The following is a 23,074-nucleotide window of genomic DNA, read 5'->3' as shown; positions in this document are numbered from 1 at the left end:
ATTAGAAGAGATAAGGAAGGACACCGCATAATGATCAAGGGATCAATTCAAGAGGAAGGCATAACAATTGTAAACATCTATGCACCCAACATAGTAGCATCTCAATACATAAGACAAACACTAACAGACATAAAAGGAGAAATTGACAGTAACACAATAATAGTAAGAGACTTTAACACCCCACTCACACCAATGGACAGATCATCAAAACAGAAAATTAATAAGGAAACACATGTCTTTAAATGATACATTAGATGAGATGGATCTCATTGACATCTTCAGCACATTCCATCCAAAGGCAGAAGAATACACCTTCTCAAGTGCACATGGAACATTCTCCAGGATAGACCACATCTTGGGTCACAAATCAAACCTCAGTAAATATAAGTAAGTTGAAACTGTATCAAGCATCTTCTCTGACCACACCACCATCAGACTAGATATCACTTACAAGAAAAAAAATGTAAGAAACACAAACACATGGAGATTAAACAATACATTTCTAAATAACCAACAGGTTACTAAAGAAATCAAAAGGGAAACCAAAGAATTTCTAGAAACAAGTGACAATGAAAACACAACTTAAAACCTGTGAGATGCAGCAAAAGAAGTCTTAAGAGGGAAGTTTATAGCAATACAACCCTACCTCAAGAAACAAGAAAAACATCAAATAGACAACCTAACATTACACCTAAAACAACTGGAAAAAGAAGAATAAAAACCCCCCAAAATTAGTAGAAGGAAAGAAATCATAAAGATCCGAGCAGAAATAAATGAAAAAGAAATGAAAGAAACAATAGTAAAGATTAATAAAACTAAAAGCTGGTTCTTTGAGAAATAAACAAAATTGACAAGTCTTTAGCCAGACTCATCAAGAAAAAAAGAGAGAAGACTCAAATCAACAAAATTAGAACTGAAAAAGGAGAGGTTACAACAGACAATGCAGAAATACAAGGGATTATAAGAGACTATTATGTACAACTATATGGCAATAAAGTGGATAACCTGGAAGAAATGGACAGGTTCTTAGAAAAGTTCAATCTTTCAAAACTGAACCAGGAAAGAAACAGAAATTATGAACAATCCAATTGTAAGCACTGAAATTGAAGCTGTGATCAAAAATCTCCCAAAAAACAAAAGCCCAGGACCAGATGGCTTCACAGGAGAATTCTATTAAACATTTAGAGAAGAGCTAGTGCCTATCCTTCTAAAACTCAAAAAATTGCAGAGGAAGGTAAACATTCCAAACTCATTCTATGAGGCCACCATCACCTTGATACCAAAACCAGACAAAGACAACACAAAAAAGAAAACTACGGGCCAATATCACTGATGAACACAGATACAAAAATTCTCAACAAAATTTTAGCAAAGAGAATTCAGCAACACATCAAAAAGCTCATACACCATGATCAAGTTGGGTTTATTCCAGGGATACAAGGATTCTTCCATATATACAAATCAATCAATGTGATATACTATGTTAACAAATTGAAAGATAAAAACCATATGATAATCTCGATATATGCAGAAAGCTGATTTTTGAAGAATAGAAAATTCATGTATCTTAACAGAAATTTTCATCATTACTCAGTTTTGGATCCTTTTCTTTCTCTTTCTTCTAATCATGGCAGAAGTCTCTTGAAATAAAGTCAGAATACATCAGTCCAGATATAGCCCTCCAAAAAGGAAGAGAAATAAAAACATCACATAATTAAAGAAGCATATTAAGTAATCTGTTCTCCATGAGTTTATCTAAATTTTCAGCCTGTCAGCTCAAAGAAAACTAAAAGTTAGGAGTCAATTTCAGATTTGGCAAAAACTGTAGAGAGCAAATTTTGTGCATCAGCAGGATGTGCATTCAAGACTTGCACAGAAGCTGAAGTCCCAATGCAGTGATCGTATGTCAAGAATGATATTTAAGTGTCTCTTTGGTTATTAGTTGGATATGCTCATTGAGATAAATTTAACCCAGTATGTCTTTTAACCTAATCCCCTTACTGTCTGCTACAGAAGTACTCTGCTCACATTTTCACAGTTCCTTCACAGTCCTTACAACCAAGGACTCAAATCTCTTGATTTTGAGCTTTATAATGCTTTCTTTAATAGTACACTATTATGGCTAAGTGTTTCCTCTCTATAATGTTATCAGAAAAATACAGAATTAAATGATTCATATTTTCTGAAATGTGATTGTAAAGAATGTATCCCAAATTTTCTTCTTTTCTACTCTCATGTAACGAATAGTCATAGCTAAGTAAGAATTAAATATTGAAACAACCATAAATTTTTCTGCAACAGTACAGAAGAGTGAAAACATAAGCTATGGTGTTTGAATATTGTGGGATACATAACCTTTCCACTGGAAACAACTCGAAAAAATGGACAAAACTTAAATACATCTCCTTAGAGGCACTGGAGGGATAACAACCTAGTAAAACTCTGAGCCAAGGTTTGGGAGAAAAGTTAAACTGAGAGAGGTGGGCTCCATGTTTCAGGTAGATGTAGTTTACAGAAAGATGAGAAGCTAATTAGGACATCTGATAGACTCACGGAACAAAGGGAGCAAAAACTGGAGATAGACATCATCAAATAAGGATTCCAAAGAGCTCTGTCCAAAATATAAAGATAAATCAGAAGGATTCAAGGATACCCAAGGAATGAATCTGAACTCAGAATCACCAAGTCCCAGAAAGTAAATGAAGCTAGTTTGGACTGCAAATGCCTCTAGCTGCCTGAGAAAGGAAAGCATAAATTCTCTCTGAAAAAAAGAAAACATCATCATAGATTCTGAATTTTATCTATACTTTCCTCATATTTAATATTACCAGATTAGATACAGACAAAGAAAGAATTGTTGAACTGAAAGAAAAACTAGAAGAAAATTTCCAGAGTGAAGCATGAAGAAAAAATAAAACAAAAAATTCAGAAAGCAATGTGAGATATTTAGAAGACATAGTGACAAGATCCAACGTTGGAATTGTCAGAATTGAAACTGGAATCCTAGAAGGAGAAAAGGAGAGAGAAAATGGAGCAAAAGCAATGGTGGCTGATGGTGCTCTAAGCTGCTGAAAGACCTCAAGAAGATCTACAAACTCCAAGAAAAACAATTAAAGAGAAAACTATATCTTGGTATATCATAAATGGCAATGAAATAAAAAACAATGATAAAAATTATAACTGTATCTAGACAGGGGAGGAAAAATAGATTAATTTGAAAACAGCACCAATTAGACCAACAACTCCCTTCTCAACAGAAACAATAGACACTGGGGTAAACGAAGTCATATCTTCAAATGGAAAAGGAAAAAGTGCTAATCTATCTTCCCGTGACCAGTAAATTCATCCTATAAGAATAAACACGGTATAAAGTCACATACAGATTGTTTAAAAAACACTTGAAGAAATCTGACCAGGAGACTTACTCTAAAGAAAATATTTTAAAATTCTTAAATTTTAAAAATAAATATTTTAAAAATATTCTTCTTAAGGCAGAAGGAAACATTCCCAGATAGACTTGAATGAATAACAAAGAAAGAGGATTATTTATAATTACATCTAAATGAAAACTTTCTGCATCTAATAACAATAATAATGTATAGGATTTGAAATGTAGTAAAATTATAATACATAATGACAATAGCATATATAATTTAGAATGAGGAAATATGGAGTCCTGGTGTACAAAGATCCTCCAGTGCTCGGAAATAGGTAAAAATACCATCTCAGACAAATTAGAAGAAATAATAAATACTTCAGCAAGGTTATTCAATACAAAATCATTATGTTTTTAATGCAACAAATAAGAAATTATTTTAAGAAAATTTTACCATCTATAATAATACCCATAATAAGATCCATAATAACATCAGAAAGTACCAAACATACAGAAAAGTTTAACAAAGATGTACCAGATTTCTATACAGAAAACTCTAAATGTTATTGAAACAAATTAAACAAATGAAACAAATTAAAGAAGACCAAAATAAATGGAGACATAAAATATATAGAGATTGAAAGAATTATAACAAGTTCACTTTTCACTAAATTAACATATTCTTAATAAAAAGTCAAACCATTTTTAAGATAAAAATTAATGCTCTGATTATAAAAGTCATATGGAAAAGTAAAGGGCCATATAAAATAAAAATAAAAAGAAAGAGAAGGAAGAATCTGCTCTACTTAAAGATACAGTAATTAACACAGTGAAGGAAGGGTATGAAGATGGAAAAATAAAGCCCCACGGCACAGAAAAGAAAGTACAAAACCGATCCATGCACACACAATTTATGACAAAAGTTTTGCTGCAAGAGCAATGATTCTGTGGAAAATAATAAAACTTGCACAACATTCACACACAAAAAAAATCAATTCCAGGTACACTGTAGGTCTCAATGTAAAAGTACATTTTTTTGTAACACATTATAATCTGTATAATGTTGCATCCAGAATTTATAACTCCAATAAATTATTGACAGAAAATTTACATAAATGACTTGCATAGGTACTTCACAAAAGGGAATCTCCAAAGAGCCATTAGGAAAAGGTGCTCAGTCATGCTAGCACTCAGAAAGATGAAGTTAAAACCACAAGATATCACTCAGCACCCAACAGCTGATTTCCATGTGAATTATTAGCAAGGATATAATGGGGCAAAAGGAACATTCAGGCATCACTGCTATGAATGTAAATTGGTAAAACCATGTTGGAAAACAGGTTGGCATAATCATTAAGCTTGAACATTCACAATGATGCATATTCTCAACATTTATGTGAGCATTTACTCACACACACACAAAAACAAGTACAAGAACATTCACAGTGTCATTACTCGGAAAGTTTCGCTGGTAGTAGATTGGAAAAATAAACTGTGTTGCACTTACACAGTAGTATAGCAAGGGAAGGCTTCTCTGGTGGCTCAGATGGTAAAGAATCTGCCTGCAATGAGGAAACCCGGGTTTGATTCCTAGGTCAGGAAGATCCCCTAGAGGAGGGCATGTAACCCACTCCAAAATTCTTGTCTGGAGAATCCCCATGGACAGAGGAGCCTGGTGGCTACACTCCATAGGGTTGCAAAGACTCCAACACAACTAAAGCAACTTAGCACAGACACACAAACACACATGGCAAGGAAAATAAATGAACCATAGTGATACAAATGGATTTCACAAGTGTAATGTTCAATTAAAGAAGGTAGTCACAAAATAATTTAAACTCTATTATCCCATTCAACTGTCCATTGATGAATGTACTTGATATGGACAGAAAAAAGAGGAAGAGAAACATCAAACGTGGGCTGTAACAGGAGCAAAAGTTTTCAGGTAGTATGCAGGAGTGAGTGGAGGAGAGAAAAAAGACCTGAATGCAGCAACTAAAAGAAAGCTCTGTGTTGAGAATATTTAAGAGCTAAACTGAAGAGGAGAGGTTACAGCTAGAATTGGACCCATGGTAAAGGACACCGGATTCTGTGCTGCAGGCAAAGGCAAGACATCACAGGTTCTGGAGCTGGGAAATGGATTCAGGAAAACAGTGTGGCATGGGCACTATTTACAGCAGTCAAGACATGGAAGCAACTTGAGTGTCCATTGACAGATGAATGGATAAGGATATATATATATATATATATATATGTGTGTGTGTGTGTATGTATATATGATATGAGTCAGTCATAAAGATGAATGAAACAATGCCATTTGCAGTAGCATACATCGATCTAGAGATTATCATACCAAGTGAAGTCAGACAAAGATAAATACCATATGTTTTCACTTATATGTGGAATCTAAAATATGATACAAGTGAACTTATTTATAAGACAGAAGTAGACTTACAGACATAGAAAACAAACTTATGGTTACTAACGTGGAAGAGGGTAAGGGAAGGATTAATTAGGTTTGAGTTTGAGATTAACAGATACATAATACTACATACAGTCCTACTGTATAAGGAACTATATTCAATATCCTACAATGAACCATAATGGAAAACAATATGAAAAAGTATATATGTATATATATAAAACTGAATCACTTTGATGTACACCAGGAAATAAAACAATTGTAAATCCACTACACTTCAGTAAAAATTAAAAAAAAAAAAGTTTTATGGACACTAATCCGCCAGCAAATTGCATGGCAGATAGAAGGCAGAGACACACTTCTTGCCATTGAGGATTTCTCAACATTGGATGAATCAATTCTAGGTCCCCGGATTAAGAATGTGGAGGTCTCCATTCCCAAAGTCTATTTTTAGAGACTTGCATAAAAGCACTGCTCATCAAAACGTACAGCTAAAGGAAGGTAAGGAAGGTAAGGGAGGTAAAGGAAGGAAAGACACAGATGCTATAGATGGGTACCATAGACATCATTTGTCATCTCAACTGTCTACAGCTTGTATAACAAACCTTATAACATTAATATGCAAAAGTGTGGAAAATAATCATTCAAATAAAGCTTAAAAATACTAGCTTTTAAAATCTTTGCCAAAAAATATATATCAGAATTTCCTAATTGTCAGGAACCTTGTGGATTAATTTCTGTCCTTTCTAGCCTTACTACGTAAATTTGGTCAAATCATTAACATTCTTGAGCATCAGTTCTCCTATGCTTTAATTTGGGCTAATGTAATTACCATGTACCAGTCTCCCTGGGACATTAGTGAAAAATCCTGAAAACAAGTTGGTATGGATTGTAATGTAGCATGCCACTGTTATGTTTAGAAGTGAGTTGTTGTGGTTTATTCACTCAGTTCTATCCGCCTCTTTGCAATTGCATGGACTGCAGCATGCCAGGCTTCCCTGTCCTTCACTATCTCCCAGAGCTTGCTCAAACTCATGCCCATTGAGTCGGTGATGCCATCCAATGATCTCATCCTCTGTCATCCTCTTTTCCTCCTGCCCTCAATCTTTCCCAGCATCAGGGTCTTTTCCAATGAATCAGTTCTTCACATAAGGTGGCCAAAGGATTGGAGCTTCAACTTTAACATCAGTCCCTTCCATGAATACTCAGGACTGTTTTCCTTTAGGATTGACTGGTTTGATCTCCTTGAAGTCCAAGGGACTCTTGAGAGTCTTCTCCAACACCACAGTTCAAAACCATCAATTCTTTGGGACTCAGCTTTCTTTATAGTCCAACTCTTACATCCATCCATACATGACTACTGAAAAAACCACAGCTTTGACTAGGTGGACCTTTGTCAGCAAGGTAATGTCTCTGTTTTTTAATATGCTGTCTAGGTTTGTCACTGCTGTTTTTCAAGGAGCAAGTAATTTCATGGCTGCATTCACCATCCAAAGTGATTTTGGAGCCCAAGAAAATAAAGTCTGTCACTGTTTCCATTTTTCCCCATCTATTTGCCATGAAGTAATGGGACTGGATGCCATGATCTTAGTTTTTTGAATCTTGAGTTTCAAGCCAGCTTTTTCACTCTCTTCTTTCACCCTCATCAAGAAGCTCTTTACTTCCTCTTCACTTTCTGCCACAAGGGAAGTGTCATCTGCATATCTGAGGTTATTGATATTTCTCCTGGTACTCTTGATTCCAGCTTGTGCTTCATCCAGCCCTGCATTTCACATGAAGTTAAACAAGCAGGGTGACAATATAGAGGGTGACTTGACGTACTCCTTTCTCAATTTGGAACCAGTCTGTTGTTCCATGTCCAGTTCTAACTATTGCTTCTTGACCTGCAAACAGTTTCACAGGAGGCAGGTAAGGTGATCTGGTATTTCCATCTCTTTAAGAATTTTCCACAGTTTGTTGTGATCCACACAGTCAAGGCTTTAGCATAGTCAATGGAGCAGAAGTAGATGTTTTTCTGGAACTCTCTTGCTTTTTCGATGATCCAACAGATGTTGGTATTTTGATCTCTGGTTCCTCTGCCTTTTCTAAGTCCAGTTTGAACATCTGGAAGTTCTCCATTTACATACTGTTGAAGCCTAGCTTGGAGAATTTTGAGCATTACTTTGCTAGCGTGTGAGATGAGTGCAATTGTGTGATGTTTTGAACATTCTTTGACATTGCTCTTCTTTGGGATTTGAATGCAAACTGATCTTTTCCATCCTGTGGCCACTGCTGAGTTTTCCAAATTTGTTGGCAAGTTGAATGCCATGCTTTAACAGCATTGTCTTTTAGGATTTGAAATAGCTCAGCTGGAATTCCATCACCTTCACTAGCTTTGTTCATAGTGATGCTTCCTAAGGCCCACTTGACTTCACACTTCAGGATGTCTAGCTCTAGGTGAGTGCCCACATCATTGTGTTTATTCAGATCATTAAGATCTTTGAAGACTCAGATAGACGTCAGAGTGAGTGATAAAGTCACTTCATTTTCTTTGAGTTATAAGAGGATCAAAATTTTTTTTCCCAAAACCTGTATGCTGAAACATGGCAGAAACTGAATAATTATTTGTTGAGATGAACTAACTCAGTTATTTCTTTGTTATCTTTAAAAATGCACTCATGGCACAAAGCTCCTTCCTTCTAGACAGAGATATACCTAATTTCCTCCCCAAGTACAATGAGGTTTTATGGGGATTTTTCTTTTTAAAATTATATTTTAATACATTAAATATTTGAATATATAATGCTATTAATTTATATAGTATCTCTTTTGCAGAAATGATTCATTTAATTCAGGTTGACTACATAGTTAGTAATGTCCTCTCATAAATCTATAATCATTCAGTTTTCAAACTACTGAGTGGGCTAGATGCTGGAATATGTATTAGGGATGCAGATATGAACCCCAAACAAGTGTTATTCTTAAGAAACCCTCAGATAACAATTAGGAGTCAGTTACATCATTTTCAATAATTCAGAAGAATAATGTCATACATTTTCTAATATTTAAAGCTCTGGGCAACCACAGAGTATCTATTTTCTGGACCCACACAATTTAATTAATGAAAGCTAATCAGGGATTCCCTGGTGGATCAGTCAGTAAAATATCCATCTGCAATATAGGAGACCTGGGTTTGATCCCTGGGTTGGGAAGATCCCCTGGAGGAAGGCATGGCAAACCACTCCAGTATTCTTGCCTGGAGAATCCCCATAGACAGAGGAGCCTAGCGGGCTGCAGTCCGTGCGGTTGCAAAGAGTGGACACGACTGAGCAACTAAGTACAGCACAGAACAATCAGTGTTCACCATGGATCACCCACTATTCTAGGCTCTTTATTTATACAAACTCATGTAATTCTCTACAATTCTACCAAATAGATATCATCAATATCTTCGGGTTTTTTTCAGAGATCGCCTGCTGCAGGTCACCTTGCTAGAAAGTTCCAGAGTCTGTACTTAAGTTCTGGCAATTCTGGCTCCAGGGTCTGAGTTTTTAAACCTTTTACATACTGTCTCTTGAACAGGAGCTCTTTTACTGTGGCTTAATTCCCACTAAACACCCCTCTAGGTAAGGGCACGCTGCTTGCTGGCTGTGAGCAGTCCCACTGGACCAGTCATGCCCTGTTCCCTCTCTGACCCAGGGTTCAGCCCCATGCTTTGTTTATGCGAGCTGTTGAGTGAATATTCATAACTCTGTGCAGTGAATATTCATGTCTTTCCTGCCCTGCAGCCTGCAACCCATGTTACTCAGGAGATGGATTATGACTGTACCCCTTGGGAAACCATGGCAAGGAGCTGTCTACAAGGTCCTCAAAGAGACAGGAGGAGGGAGAGGTGGGTGAGGCTCAGAATTTTGCCCTGAAGACCCTGAGAAGGGGGGTCTCTAGAAACCTCCAGGGCATTGAAAGTGAAAGTGGAAGTGTTAGTTGCATCCAACTGTCTGCAAACCCATGGACTGTAACCTGCCAGGCTCCTCTGTTCATGGGATTCTCCAGGTAAGAATATTGGAGTGAGTTGCCATTCCTTTCTCCAGAGGATCTTCCTGATCTAAGGATCAAACCTGAGTCTCCTGCAATACAGATGGATTCTCTACCATCTGAGCCACAAGGGAAGCCAGGGCATTGAGTCTTTCCTAATCCCTTTTCTGAGAATTCTCTTTCAGGCTTGAGAGTACTTCAGTCCAGCTGACTGATCAAAATCTCATTTATTCAGAAGACTTATGGAAAGGAAATAATTAGTATAATATTTACTTTTGAAATAGTTTTGTAACAATGTGGCCTATGACGTTTCTACATAAGTAAACAAATTAGAATAATTTTAAAGTGCAGGCTTTTTGAAGGAAGAGAGGCTTAAACCAACTGATAGTGATAAACTAGCTGATGGTGAGCCCCCGGCGACACCCTATGAATGCAGAAAGTTAGCAAGAACAGAAAAGAGGATTCAACATCATGCTCTGAGGGCAGGCTCACTCTCAGCATCACGAGGTTAAGTATTTGCCCCCATTTCTGCAGTGTGTATCATCTCCAGATGTGTTTAGGATACCTTCCACCATATACATACTTAAAAGAAAGACAGATTGCACCTAGAAAAATGTGCTCCGAAGTGCTTTTAAGCAAAAGGATTCAGGAAGGCCATTCTATGTGGTGGCACTTCCACGTGGAAACATCCATCCTCCACAGATGCCTCATCAGGCTTTTAAGGAAGTTGCATAAAAATGCAATAAAAGGCTTCTTGGCAGTGCCCAAACAGCCCTATCTGCAATCTCCTAGACAAAGGCAGGCATGGGCAGGACTCTTGCACTGAGACAAGACTACCCCTGAATTCTGAGCAGACTGCTGCTCACATCACTTGGAGCATGGAACAGTTTGAAACCCAGTTTTGAAAGCAACAAATCATTTTCTGCAACACATCACAGGGCAGTTTTCTTGGTTGTGGAAACTACTCCTTAATGATAAGCCCACGTGCCTTTGGGCCTCCCCACCCATCCAAGGTGAGCACCTCCATGTGTCTGCTCTAGAGACTGTAGGCACGTTTGTAGGACGCCTTGAAACACAGGAGAAGGTAGCACTGCATGAAGACAGATCTGAAACATTCAGCCATCTGTTTACTTGCACATTCCTTGGTCCGTGAGGCTAGGTAGAGTGGAAGGAAGCTGGCCCCGTGAGGACTGGCTGTAGGTCCCTGGCGTAGCAGGCATCCCACGAAGAGGGGGCAAGAAGCGCAGGCAGCTGTGCCCAGGCAGGCCCCTCCTACAGGGTTAGCGCAGCACTGCCAGGGTGCAGAGCCGTCACCTAAGCCCGCCTGGGAGGCAGCGCATGGGCAGAGCAGAGGCCAAAGGCTTCACAGAGGGAGAGCATCTTGATTAAGCTGGAGAGTGAGTAGAAGGTGGCCAGATTAAGGGAGACAGGCAGCTGTGAGTCCCGGGCACTCAAGCTAGAGGCCACAGGCAGAGTGCAGGCCATGGGCTACACGAATGCCAGTACAGGACCAGGGCTAACCAGTTTCCATGTGGTGTGGTTTAAGCTGCATGGTCAGGAAAAAGCTGAGGGGGGAGGTCCCAACTCTGCCCTCACTGAGAAGCCTCCACCCAGAGTTTGTGTCCTTTAGGATACCCTTCAGTTTACAGAGCACTTCTGTTTATCCTCTCAGCTACAACACAGCCTTTAGTAAGAACACTGAGAAAGCACCACCCATTTTAAGAGATACGAATGGAAGTTTAAAAAAAAAACAAACACCTGAGCAAGCACAGACTTCTCAGTCTTCGGATAGCTGAAACAAAGACGACAATGAAACCCAGGATGGGACAGCTTCCCAGATGACAGCAGGAGCAGATGATTGTCTGAAGTGGCATAACTAACGGCAGGTGCTCATGTTCCTGGAACCGGGGCTGATTGCCAGCCCAGAAGAGGGGAGAAGGTCTCTAACTTTGGAGAGCACAGCATTTGCCTCCTCAAGTCTTCCTCCCTCCCCTTCCTTCCTGCCTCCAAGGCTATCAGGGGCCTCTTGTCTGCCCAGAGAGAAAGTTGCTTATGTTATCAAACAATGGTTGGTTGAATTCAACCTTAGCCTTTTAACTTCTCAGTAACAAGCACAGAAAGCATCTCCTGGTCAGCTGTTCCTTCCTACTCATCAAAGCTTATCCACTCCCTCTGGATACAGTGAAAGGGGTACAGAGGATGATGCCTCATTGACGATGGTCCTTTTTTGGGTGACCGAGCACTGTGAATCAGCAGCAGCGTATTTCACAGTGACGGCAATGTGGCCCAGGCCGCCAGTATCGCTGCAGAGAGCGTGAGGGGACACGCGACTCACCTGTAGCAAAGACGACGTTCCTGGAGACCAGCCGGTGCTCCACAATGGAGAACTGTGGGAGCTCAATCCTCTCCACGCCGGTCACAGCCTTATCACCCCCGCGCCAGTAAAACTCAATGTCATCTGTGGTGTAGCCATCTGCCGGGAGACAGAGCAGGGGCAGGGCAGGAATGAAGCGTCAGTGTGTCTAAAGCAACTGTCATCAGTAAAAGGGAAGTAACAGCTGGCCCGTGTGTGGAGGAGATTTGCTGATGTGCTTGCCTCTGCGTTATCATTAGAAGAACTAGATTTTGGATATTCTTGTGTTACCTGTGCTGTCTGATTTGGACCAGGCTGGTGTTGAAAAGCAGAGAGACTGGAGAAGCTGAGTCCTCTGACCAAAGTTCTGCCTGGAAAGCCTAATTGTGGGGCTGATCTGGACTTTGCACAGAAATTAAGTAAAAGCATATTCACAGCACTGAATAAGATGGTTGGAAGAAAAAGTAAAAACTCTAAAGAATTCTGGAAAGGCAGCTCTCTCAACAACTATGAAAAAGTTAGAACACTGAGGGTGAACTTGCCCAATCAATGTTTCACAACTGCCGGGCATTTTTGGATGGTGTCATGAGGTGTTCCTGGCCATGAGCTTGGCCGACCTTAGAAATGCCTTTTGTGGGGACTCTCTTGGCCCTTAGAGATTTGAGCAGTGCTCTCAGCAGAATGAGGAATGGTTTTTAGCCTAATTATAGCTTCAAAACCAGCTCTTGGCACAATCTCGTGCTCACTCGGTAATCAATCAATGCTTCTTGAGAATGACTAAATAGGAAAATAGTATATGATGTTATTTGAAGCACTCAGGAGTCTTCTAAAGAATTAGGTCAACTATAGTGGTAAAGTCAATTAAAAATCACACCTGTAGAAAAATAGCCTATGAATATAAAAACTTTTTTATTTGAACATATAATACGAGGCAGACATGAAATATCTGACATTATACAAACAGACCAAAGCTGTGGGTATGACTGCCCCCACAGTCCCTGCCGGCTCCCTGGTCCATCTGCTGTCCTCCCTCCAGGATCACGGTGGGCACACCTTCTGTCTCCACCCTCCCCTCTGACTGCGCTGCACTGAATTCTCACCCAGTGGCCATGGCGATCGCTAATAAAGCACAGATCTCACCAAGTCACTCTTCTGCTTAAAGCCCTCAAATGTTTCCCAGTGCAATTAGCAAAACAAGGACCCCAAGAATCCACAGGACTGATCCCCCTGTGTGTTGTAAGTGCATGCCCCTTCCCCTGCACACACAGTCCAGCCTCTCTGGCCTTCCGGCTGTGGTTCAGACCAGCATGCTGTGTGCAGAGCTTACATGCCCTCTGAGGGTACATCCAAATCTTCAAGGGGCCCACTCTTCCATACAATTGCATCTTAACTTTAATAAAAGGTTTTGCACACATGTATAGTCAGGTCACCAGAAAACTGGGAGAATCCCTCTTCTGTTCTACTACTTTAAAAAGGACCTTCCTGCCCACTCTCCACTTCAATTAAAGATTGCGGCAACAGAATCTACAGTCTCCGAGGCCACTCATTATGCTTCCCAGTTGCAACAGGAGCTGCTCCCTCACTTAGATCCCAAATTTGCCTTCCTGAAACTTTCATCAACTCATTGGAGTTGTGTCCTCTGACCACACAGAATCTACTTAACTTCCTAAAGTAGCCCTTCAACTATTAGCCCTTCACCATCATCTTTCCCTGAAGTCTTCATGCTAAATATCCTGTACATGCCCGGGCATGATCTCACATCCCCTACCTTCTGAAAGCACAGCTCTCAGAAATCATGGCTGTCGTGCTGTGTGGAAGCAAGGGGCACATTGAGAGGTCTAAACACAAGCCTGCCACCAATGCAGCTCCCCAGCACGTTCATCCACTAAGACATTCACTTCTCACCATACACGCAATAAACGCATGGCAAAGTCGGTCATTTGCCATCCCCTCAAATTCAATACAAATGCTGACAGCCTAAATCCACCTGAGGCTAATGATGAACCAATCTACAGTGGCCCAGGAGAAGACACAGCGGCAGCAGCCATATCTGGATACGCCAGGGATCAGGTCAGGGAGCAGGACATCTGCTTCTTAGACTATGTGGATGAAGCTCTTGCCCCTCACAAGAGAAGTGCTACTCAACACTGCATTATCAATAAGGCATCTGAATGCTCTTCAAATTGAAGAAAATTGCCAAGATGTAGAAATAGCTGGCTTGTAAAGCTGAGCTCCTAATGTGAAATGAGGTTTACTCCGACTGCAGAGGGTCCCACGAGTGCAGCAACTTGTGTGTGATGAAGTACATTGTGAGACACTGCCTCTCAGAGTTCATTTTCTTCTCACTGAAGAGACCAAGATGGAGAGCATTTGTCTTCTTCTATTTCAGCACAGCACAGACTCTTAGCCAAATTAGAGTGGAGAACTCTTTTATACTGAGCCTCTCTCTGTCTGTCTCTCTCTCTTGCCCTTTCTCTACCATGAAAGTAAAATTTGAAGAGTGGAGGATTAAACCTCTAATCGTTAAGACAGTTAAAAACTATGTCATAAAAACTTATATATGCCTTGCCAAATAAAGATAAGAAGGCTTAAAATACAAAGTGGGTGAACAAGAAATACAGATACACACAGCTTTCGATCTCCAGGGTGCAGTTCTGCTCATCCAAGGGGTATCTTCTCAGGTCCATCATGCATGCTGCGGTTGTCGTGATTCTGAAACACAGAGAGTAAGGGCAAATGAGATGAGTAATACAGCAAAAAAACTGCTTCTAGATAAACACTGAGTAACCGGAAGGTTGGACCCCTTTCCTCAAAGCATATCTGATTAAATATATTTCATGATATATACTAAATGAATAGCTTTTCATTATACTGCAGGCCTGCTTTATCCAAAAAAGCAACATATATATAATTATAAAATTTTATCTTGTTAACTTTGGATAATCAGGGCCAGAGAAAGGGGCTTCTTAGGAAGCACTTACCTTCAATTTTTATTCTGTCTCCTTGTCTAGTGAAACTCTAACTTTTATTGCACAGAGAAAATATACCTGGTGGTAACATCCTTGATTTAGATTAAAATTGAATTCTTTGGCTTTCAGTGTGAAATATTCATGTACCTCCCAATCCACAGGCTACACTTTGGAACTCTGAGCCAAACTTCTACTTGATTCTATTTTATTACAGTTGTCTGTTGGGCTAATAATACTCTAGGCCTTTTCACCACAAGATCATCTATCTTTTCAAAGAGAATATTTGGCTTCCACATTATTGATTATGAATCAAAATTGAGTGGGTTAGTATCCCTTGAGGTCAGCCACAACCATAGAAAAGATTTATATTGTGACCTAAGGATAGTTAAGCCTCTACTGGGCAATGGTTAAACCCACTGTACATGAAGATAAAACATTTTCAGAAACATTAAGTTCATTTCCTACTCTGCCAAAAGCCTCATTTTAGAGAAACCAACATACTCAAAGCCTCTGTTGAAAATGCAGTGATTAGGCTACCTAATGTTTTATTCTCTTTCTAGAATTCCCAGCCCTTCCTCACCACAGTCCCAGCTTACCATACTGGGCTGGGTCCCTCATTCAAGGACAGACAATAATGAGTTGACCAAGAGTCTAGGATGCAGCTTGGCAAAAGGCAAAACAGAGCTACAGGAATTCCCTTTCATGGAGATGAATTAAAGATTAGAGATGAATTTGCAAGTTCATGAATTAGAGGTTCATGATGCCATTTTTGAACCGGAGAGTCAGGCATAAGAAAGCATAACAGAGGTGGAGACAATGCAGAGTCAATGATTAAGGAGACAGCAGTACTAAGGCTGGGCCACAGCACACAGTGTTGCGGGACATGCACAACACATCTCAGGGAACAGTATCTCAGAGCTAATGTGGAAGTTGTGTAAATGGAAGCCTGGGCTGTGCTCATTCAGTGGTGAATCTTAAGCAGTAAGAAGTCAGCATGTCTTCTCCTGAGATCCCTAGAGTTACACTGAACTTCCAGACATTTTTAAGGTCTACCTTTCTCAAAGCGCAGTATTGAGTTTTCTCTGGATAGACTGCCATGTGAACATCATTCACAATAAACCTTCTACCACTTAGGCAACATGAGCAAGTTCTGCTGCAAAACACCTGTCAGATACCAGGCATGTGCCAATTATGTTAGGATTGTCTCGCTGAACCTAAATGCAGGTGCTAAGGGAACAAAGTAAAGCATGTCCTTCTGTTAGCACTGGGTTAAACAGTAGGTTGAAGAAAATTCTAATTTTCAACGGCTGAGCAGCACAGTGAGGGAAAATATCAATCTATCTGGCAATGATGGGTCAATGTTATTTTTCGCTCTACAAATAGCATGCAACTGCCGTGCAGACATATGCTGTAAGATCCACACCAAGGGTGAAAGTATGTCCTTTTCAAATGTCATAACACTTCCAATCATCATTCCAAAGAGTGGATTACATTCTATCCAAAGTCAACAAATAGCTCTTCGGTATATTTTTCTATAGCATCTGACTTCCCAGCCAACTGAAGAACAAGCCTCACACTTTGAAATTCTGACATGTTTTATGGCAAGCTGTCAACCTGACATCCATGCAAGATGCCTATAAGGCAAAATTAGAATAAAGTTCTGTTAAAATTATAAATTTTTGTAAAGAGGAGAAAAAGATTTCTATTGGAAATGCTCAAATTTTAAAACTTTCCTACATGTTTTAGTACCTATTCACTTCACGAGTCAATAACTGAGATTACCATTTTTGTTTCTTTTCCATTTTTGTTCCCAATTATCATCATTAAAACACAAGCGCGCACACACACACACATCCAGATTGTGTAGGGACTCACATGTATTGTGACTTATGTAGAGTATTTCATAGGAATCATTGGAAATGGGAATCATGAAGCTAGCAGAACTGGTGAGTATCTTCAGTACAGCTGCTGTCCTGTCTTCTTCTTCTGGTATCATACTGACTATCATATGGAGTCCTGTTCCTACTGACTTGGGGAATAAGGCATAACCATCTGTGCACTACTCTTCCTCCTATGGAAGAAATACACAGAAAACCCTCCTGTGGTGGAAAGTTAAGTCATGAGAGCCTATTCACGAGACAGTGGAAGAAAGAGGTCTTTATGCCATTGAGACAGAAAGGCAAGAAAAGAAAGAAACGGGAGTAGAGAGATTAAGAAGGCAGAGCAGGCCAGAGCCTCCACACCATCAACCACGTTGACTAAACTCATAACAGGTTTGCAGATTGGACTTTTGGAGTGAAATGACCAAATTTTGTACTCCAGGGACATTGCAGAAGCCATAGGAGGGAATTTCATAGTCTACAGAACTGAGAACTCAAGTCTAGTTAATGAAGATGGACCAAAGGCAGGGAAGCCCCAGTAGCATTCAAGCTCTAGTTGCATAATCCCTGACATGCATGCATGTGTGCACGCACACCAAGGCACATACAGTTCATATTTTTTTCTAATCAATTTTATTTGTCCTGAGAAGTGACTTTAACCAACAACTAGCTCCACTTCCATCTGAAAGCTGAGAATTCCACCCCTAGTTTTAAGAAATAGTGAAGTCAATAAGAAATAGTGGGTGAAGATTTCTCTCCAGTAGATCCTTTTTTTTTTTTCAGTCAGAGCATGCAGTCACATCTGCACTTTACGTAAGGCTGGTTGAGTGTTTGCTTTGTGCCCAGCTCCGGGCTCATCGCTTGAGTACTCATGCATTCCATCTCACAACAACCACATTGTAGAGGTATTCTTCTTCTTCCCATTTTGAAGATGAGCAAATCAAGGCTTGGAAAGAGTAAGGATGTTGGTCACATACAGTGCTACTGGAAGGCATGTGTGGCACTGAGATCCAGCCAGCCTGAAACCTGCATTCACTCTTCTATGTCCTTGATACCTTGCCTGCCTTAAATTACAAAATATATTCAACTTTTAAAAGCCTACTTCTTTTTTTCAAAGAAGAGCAAGTATGGTATAGAAATATGTCATATGTACATATTTATGATATATATGATCACTGAAATATACACACACAGAAATTGTATCCATGTATATATCTCATATATATGACAGTCTGGAAATATAATATGTAAAGGGGGAAAATAAATATTTTAATGCTACCTCTGCAGTAACAGCAGTGGTATTTTGCCCATTGTGGAATATGCTACAGTTTAGTAGGTAGTCCTATGTAAGTGATACATCCCTAAAGATATGTTTAGAAGTCTAAGGTGTGAAAAATCAAGGAATAATTGTGTACTTTGTAAGAGGAGCATCATCTCAGCAAGTTTAAAATCTATAATGGAACATCTGCCATCTTTGGACACCATCTAGAAACTACTTCTGGGAAGAACGGCTTTTAGCAGGTCAAAATGTTCTTACTTTATCAATTACATCAAGCTTATGAGATGTACTTTGGTGTCAGCACTTCCATTGTTAAAATCCCAACAATTAAAAAAGTATAATAAGGGTAGATGCAAACTTCATGACATGAAGAGTTTGTCAGTCTGCACAAACACAGATTTCTGCACACATCACTGGAGAGGCTGTGGTGAAAATACTGCTCTCGGCTGGTCAGGTACACATCCACTATTACCACCACCATTACCTGAAATGCCGGCTCTTTGGCCAAGGTACAACAGTGCTCCCTGTCCTTACTGGGAAAGGGGGACCCTGGGACTCACACCTACAGTGAATCACAGGGCAATACACACACTCTCCTCCCCAACTGCATGGATATTTTACATTCATGGTTAATACCAGATAGAACAGAGGTTAAAATGTCCTTGACTAGCTTTCTCAGAGGACTTGCAGAACCAAAGTATTTCAGTTCTGCTGTCTCTCCTCTCACCACCCATTTTAGTGGTGTCATTACACTTAGGACCATTTATACTTAAAAGTGTCCTTCCATTTGTTGACTTTCAGGCCGCTTGCTCATCCTTAGATGGACCTGGAGAAGAGCTTGGTCCCCTGGAGCCATTAGTACTTAGAACATCAGCCACAGGCACACAGCAGGTGTCCCATAAATATTCACTGAGCAAACATGACTTAGAAAATATGGGAACCAGGAGTAACAGGCAGAGCAGAACTCAAGGAAAACATAGAAAGAAAAAGAGGTGGCTTGGCCCTTCCTCGTTTCAATCACCTAAATCTCAGAGCCAGAGGGGACACTCACCCTTTTGCAAGCACTCCCAGTAGGAGTTCAGGCCTTGTACTTTTACTGACACTCTGAGAGGCTTCCTGGGCTTACTGGTCAAGATTCTTGGGTGATACTCCATGTGCTGATAGCCTGGTGGTGTCTGTGAATCCTTCAGCGGCAGAATAAATCCTTAGCAGGCTGATTTTCATGCCTGTGAGTTTTTCGGCTTCCATGGTCATAAGGATCACAGCAAAATGCTGCCATTGTTGAGGACATGCCCTTTTGATTAAAATCTTGTTAAACAGGACCAGGAACAAGTTAGCAGTACCTCCTGTGTGACCTCTGGCTTGCAGTGGGGATGCTCAAATGTCTGAGAATCTGGCAATGGTTGTTGCTTGTGGTCACGGAACAGCTGCACACTCGGGGCACTGCCTTATGGGTAGCCATTCAGCCTTCTGCAACTATTCCCATGTAACTTACATTTATCTCCAATTCTGTATTTACTCCAGGAGTACCAGGCAGTGGAGACATCTATCATTTTTCCAAGACTATAAATTCAAATGCTAGGTTAAAGGACCTAATTAAATAATTCAGATCAACTGAGCATCCTTCTCAGGTTGCTGAAGCTGAAACTCCAATACTTTGGCCACCTGATGCCAAGAACTGACTCACTGGAAAAGACCCTGATGCTGGGAAACATTGAAGGCGGGAGGAGAAGGGGACGACAGAGGATGAGATGGTTGGATGGCATCACCGACTCAATGGACATGAGCTTGAGTAAGCTCTGGGAGTTGGTGATGGACAGGGAAGCCTAGTGTGCTGCAGTCCATGGAGTTGCAAAGAGTCGGACATGACCGAGCAACTGAAATGAACTGAGCATCCTTCTAAAGCAAGTGCTTATTATTCATTGTGGAGAAGGCACAGAACATAGCCAACACTGAAGCTGCCCGCATTTTTATTTGATAATAAACATATGAAGATAAATTCTCAGAAATGTCCAAATGCCTTTGCTATACAGATTCATTGAGTATGTTGCTGGGAAAATCGTTGCAGTAAGTTGAACGTGTTGGCAGCCTCATTCCTTTACCCTTCCCAGTACCTCCTCTCTTTGCCATGTCATTTGCAATTCTTCTCACTAAAGAAGAACTGTCTCCCCACTCCTGGACAACTTTGTGGCCCTGATTTTCAAACAATATGGGCCAACTTCGTGCCCTGCTCTGTCGGACAGAATGTGTGGACTAACAGTCCCAAGCTTAGCCTCCAAGAGACATTCTGTGTTTCTGCCTCTGCTGTGAAAAAGCCACGCTCAAACGAGACTGCTGGTTCTAGGAGGACTATCGACATAGGGAGCAGAGATCACCCATCCCTGGGTCTGTGGGGAAACCAGCCAGAATCCACAGAGATGCTGATTAATCACCCAGACACACAAACAATGTGCACTTATTATCATTAGAAAATAGGCTTTCTAGCTGTTTGTTATGCAGCAACACTGTGGCTATCATAGATAACAGATACAACACAAGTAACTACACAATTAGAAAAGCATAAATTATCTTATAACCAAATGGGCTTCACAACCTGATACTTCTCCAGGGGCCCCATAAAACTAGAAGGCCCTTGGCAGACAGCATTTCCTATAACAAGAGCATTTACTCTGGATTTCAGCATAAATCCACTATTGCTGTAGGAACATCAATTCTGGTAAAACGAGTCGTCATATCAGGCAAATGACATGGACAGTCTCCTGATTTTCAAGCAATATGGTGATAAAGCAACTCAAAGGCCCAAACTGGCAATAACGCTATAAGTCAAAAGCAAAAGAAAAGTGTGTGTGGGAGCCTCAAGCACCTGCCAGGAATGGAAATGTCAGGGTAGATGACGGAGGTAGTCGCAAGGAAAACACTGAAGGTCCAACTCTCTAACAGGAAGGGAGAAAACATTTGGAGAGAATCAAAAAAGTACTTTGAGACTTCGAGTCTCCCCAACCATCTTGATGAAAGTGAAAGAGGAGAGTGAAAAACCTGGCTTAAAGCTCAACATTCAGAAAACTAAGATCATGGCATCCAGTCCCATCACTTCATGGCAAATAGATGGGGAAACAGTGGAAACAGTGGCTGACTTTATTTTGGGGGGCTCCAAAATCACTGCAGATGGTGTTTGCAGCCATGAAATTAAAAGACGCTTACTCCTTGGAAGGAAGGTTATGACCAACCTAGACAGCATATTAAAAAGCAGAGACATTTCTTTGCCAACAAAGGTCCGTCTTGTCAAGGCTATGGTTTTTCCAGTGGTCATGTATGGATGTGAGAATTGGACTATAAAGAAAGCTGAGTGCTGAAGAATTGATGCTTTTGAACTGTGGTGTTGGAGAAGACTCTTGAGAGTCCCTTGGACTGCAAGGAGATCCAACCAGTCCATCCTAAAGGAGATCAGTCCTGGGTGTTCATTGGAAGGTCTGATGTTGAAGCTGAAACTCCAATACTTTGGCCACCTGATGCCAAGAACTGACTCTTTCGAAAAGACCCTGATGCTTGGAACGATTGGGGGCAGGAGGAGAAGGGAACGACAGAGGATGAGATGGTTGGATAGCATCACTGACTCAATGGACATGAGTTTGTGTAGGCTCCAGGAGTTGGTGATGGTCAAGGAGGCCTGGTGTGCTGCAGTCCATGGGGTTGCAAAGAGTCGGACACAACTGAGAGACTGAACTGAACTGAACTGAACCATCTGAATCTAATGATTGCACCTGGGCGGTGTATGTGGGGTTTATATCTAGAAAGATAACCACTAGCCACATACGTGTGCGTGCGTGCTCAGACATGTCTGACTCTTTGTGACCCAGTGGACTGTATGTAGCCTGCTAGGCTCCTCTGTCCATAGAATTTCCCAGGCAAAAATACCGGATTGGGTTGCCATTTCTCTCTCGAGGGTATCTTCCTGACCCAGGGATCAAACCCGCATCTCTTGCCTCTCCTGCATTGGCATGCAGATTCTTTACCACTGTGCCACCTGGGAAGCCCCTTTGCCTATTTATAACTGAATTTTAAATTAATTAAAACGAAATGAAATTAAAAATTCAGTTCCTCTGAAGCACTGGCAACCTTCCAAGTGTTCAGTAGTCACCTATGTGTTTATGCTAAGTTGCTTTGGTTATGTCTGACTCTTTGCGACCCTATGGACTGTAGCCCACCAAGCTCCTCTGTCCATGGGATTCTCCAGGCAAGAACACTGGAGTGGGTTGCCATTTCCTTCTCCAGTGGATCTTCCCGACCCGGGATCAAACCCATATCCCTTGAGTTTCCTGCATTGGCCAGTGGGTTCTTTACCACTAGCGCCACCTGGGAAGCCCTAGTCACCTATGGCTGGTGGCTACTGTATGGGATGGTACAGATTCTAGAATCTTCATCACCACGGTAAGTTCAACTGGAAAGGGTGAGAAACATGAGTCAGATGGGATGACAGACTGGCCCTGCCTGCTAAGGCAGCCTCCCAGCTCCTCTCATCCCTTCTCTCTCCTTCTGCTTCTCTTCTCTCCCTCCCCCGCCCCACCCAGCTTCCTCTCTTCCCCCCTCACCACCACAGCTTTAAAGGGTACACTCTCTAGTTGAAAGTGGTTGGGGGACACAGTCAAAGGCACACAACCCATCACCTCAAAGAAAAGCCATTGCCGCTAGAGGCAGATACCCACAGGGCATGGAAACAAGCATGCCAGAGCAGAAAGTGTCATTCAAGACTATTTAAAGCACCATACCTTGCATAAGACTTC

The 23,074-nt window shown here is 40.9% G+C and overlaps 1 protein-coding gene across 4 annotated transcripts in view; it reads right to left on the bottom strand.

Moving 5' to 3' along the window:
* GABRB3 (gamma-aminobutyric acid type A receptor subunit beta3) overlaps window positions 1-23,074 on the bottom strand; it is a 274,911-nt gene that overhangs the window by 30,309 nt on the left and 221,528 nt on the right. For all 4 annotated transcript variants that reach the window (XM_081551411.1, XM_081551412.1, XM_081551410.1 and 1 more), the window contains 2 exons: window positions 14,795-14,877; window positions 12,148-12,285 (listed from right to left, as the gene is read on the bottom strand). In XM_081551411.1, the coding sequence (XP_081407537.1) occupies window positions 12,148-12,285; window positions 14,795-14,877 (221 nt within the window). The remainder of the gene's footprint in view (window positions 1-12,147; window positions 12,286-14,794; window positions 14,878-23,074) is intronic.

This window comes from Giraffa tippelskirchi, chromosome 12, assembly GCF_054371585.1.
Source record: "Giraffa tippelskirchi isolate mGirTip1 chromosome 12, T2T-mGirTip1v1.2.pri, whole genome shotgun sequence".
Classification (NCBI taxonomy): Eukaryota; Metazoa; Chordata; class Mammalia; order Artiodactyla; family Giraffidae; genus Giraffa; species Giraffa tippelskirchi.
The sequence above is the reverse complement of the archived record's forward strand: the minus strand, read 5'-3'. Positions and strand labels throughout refer to the sequence as shown.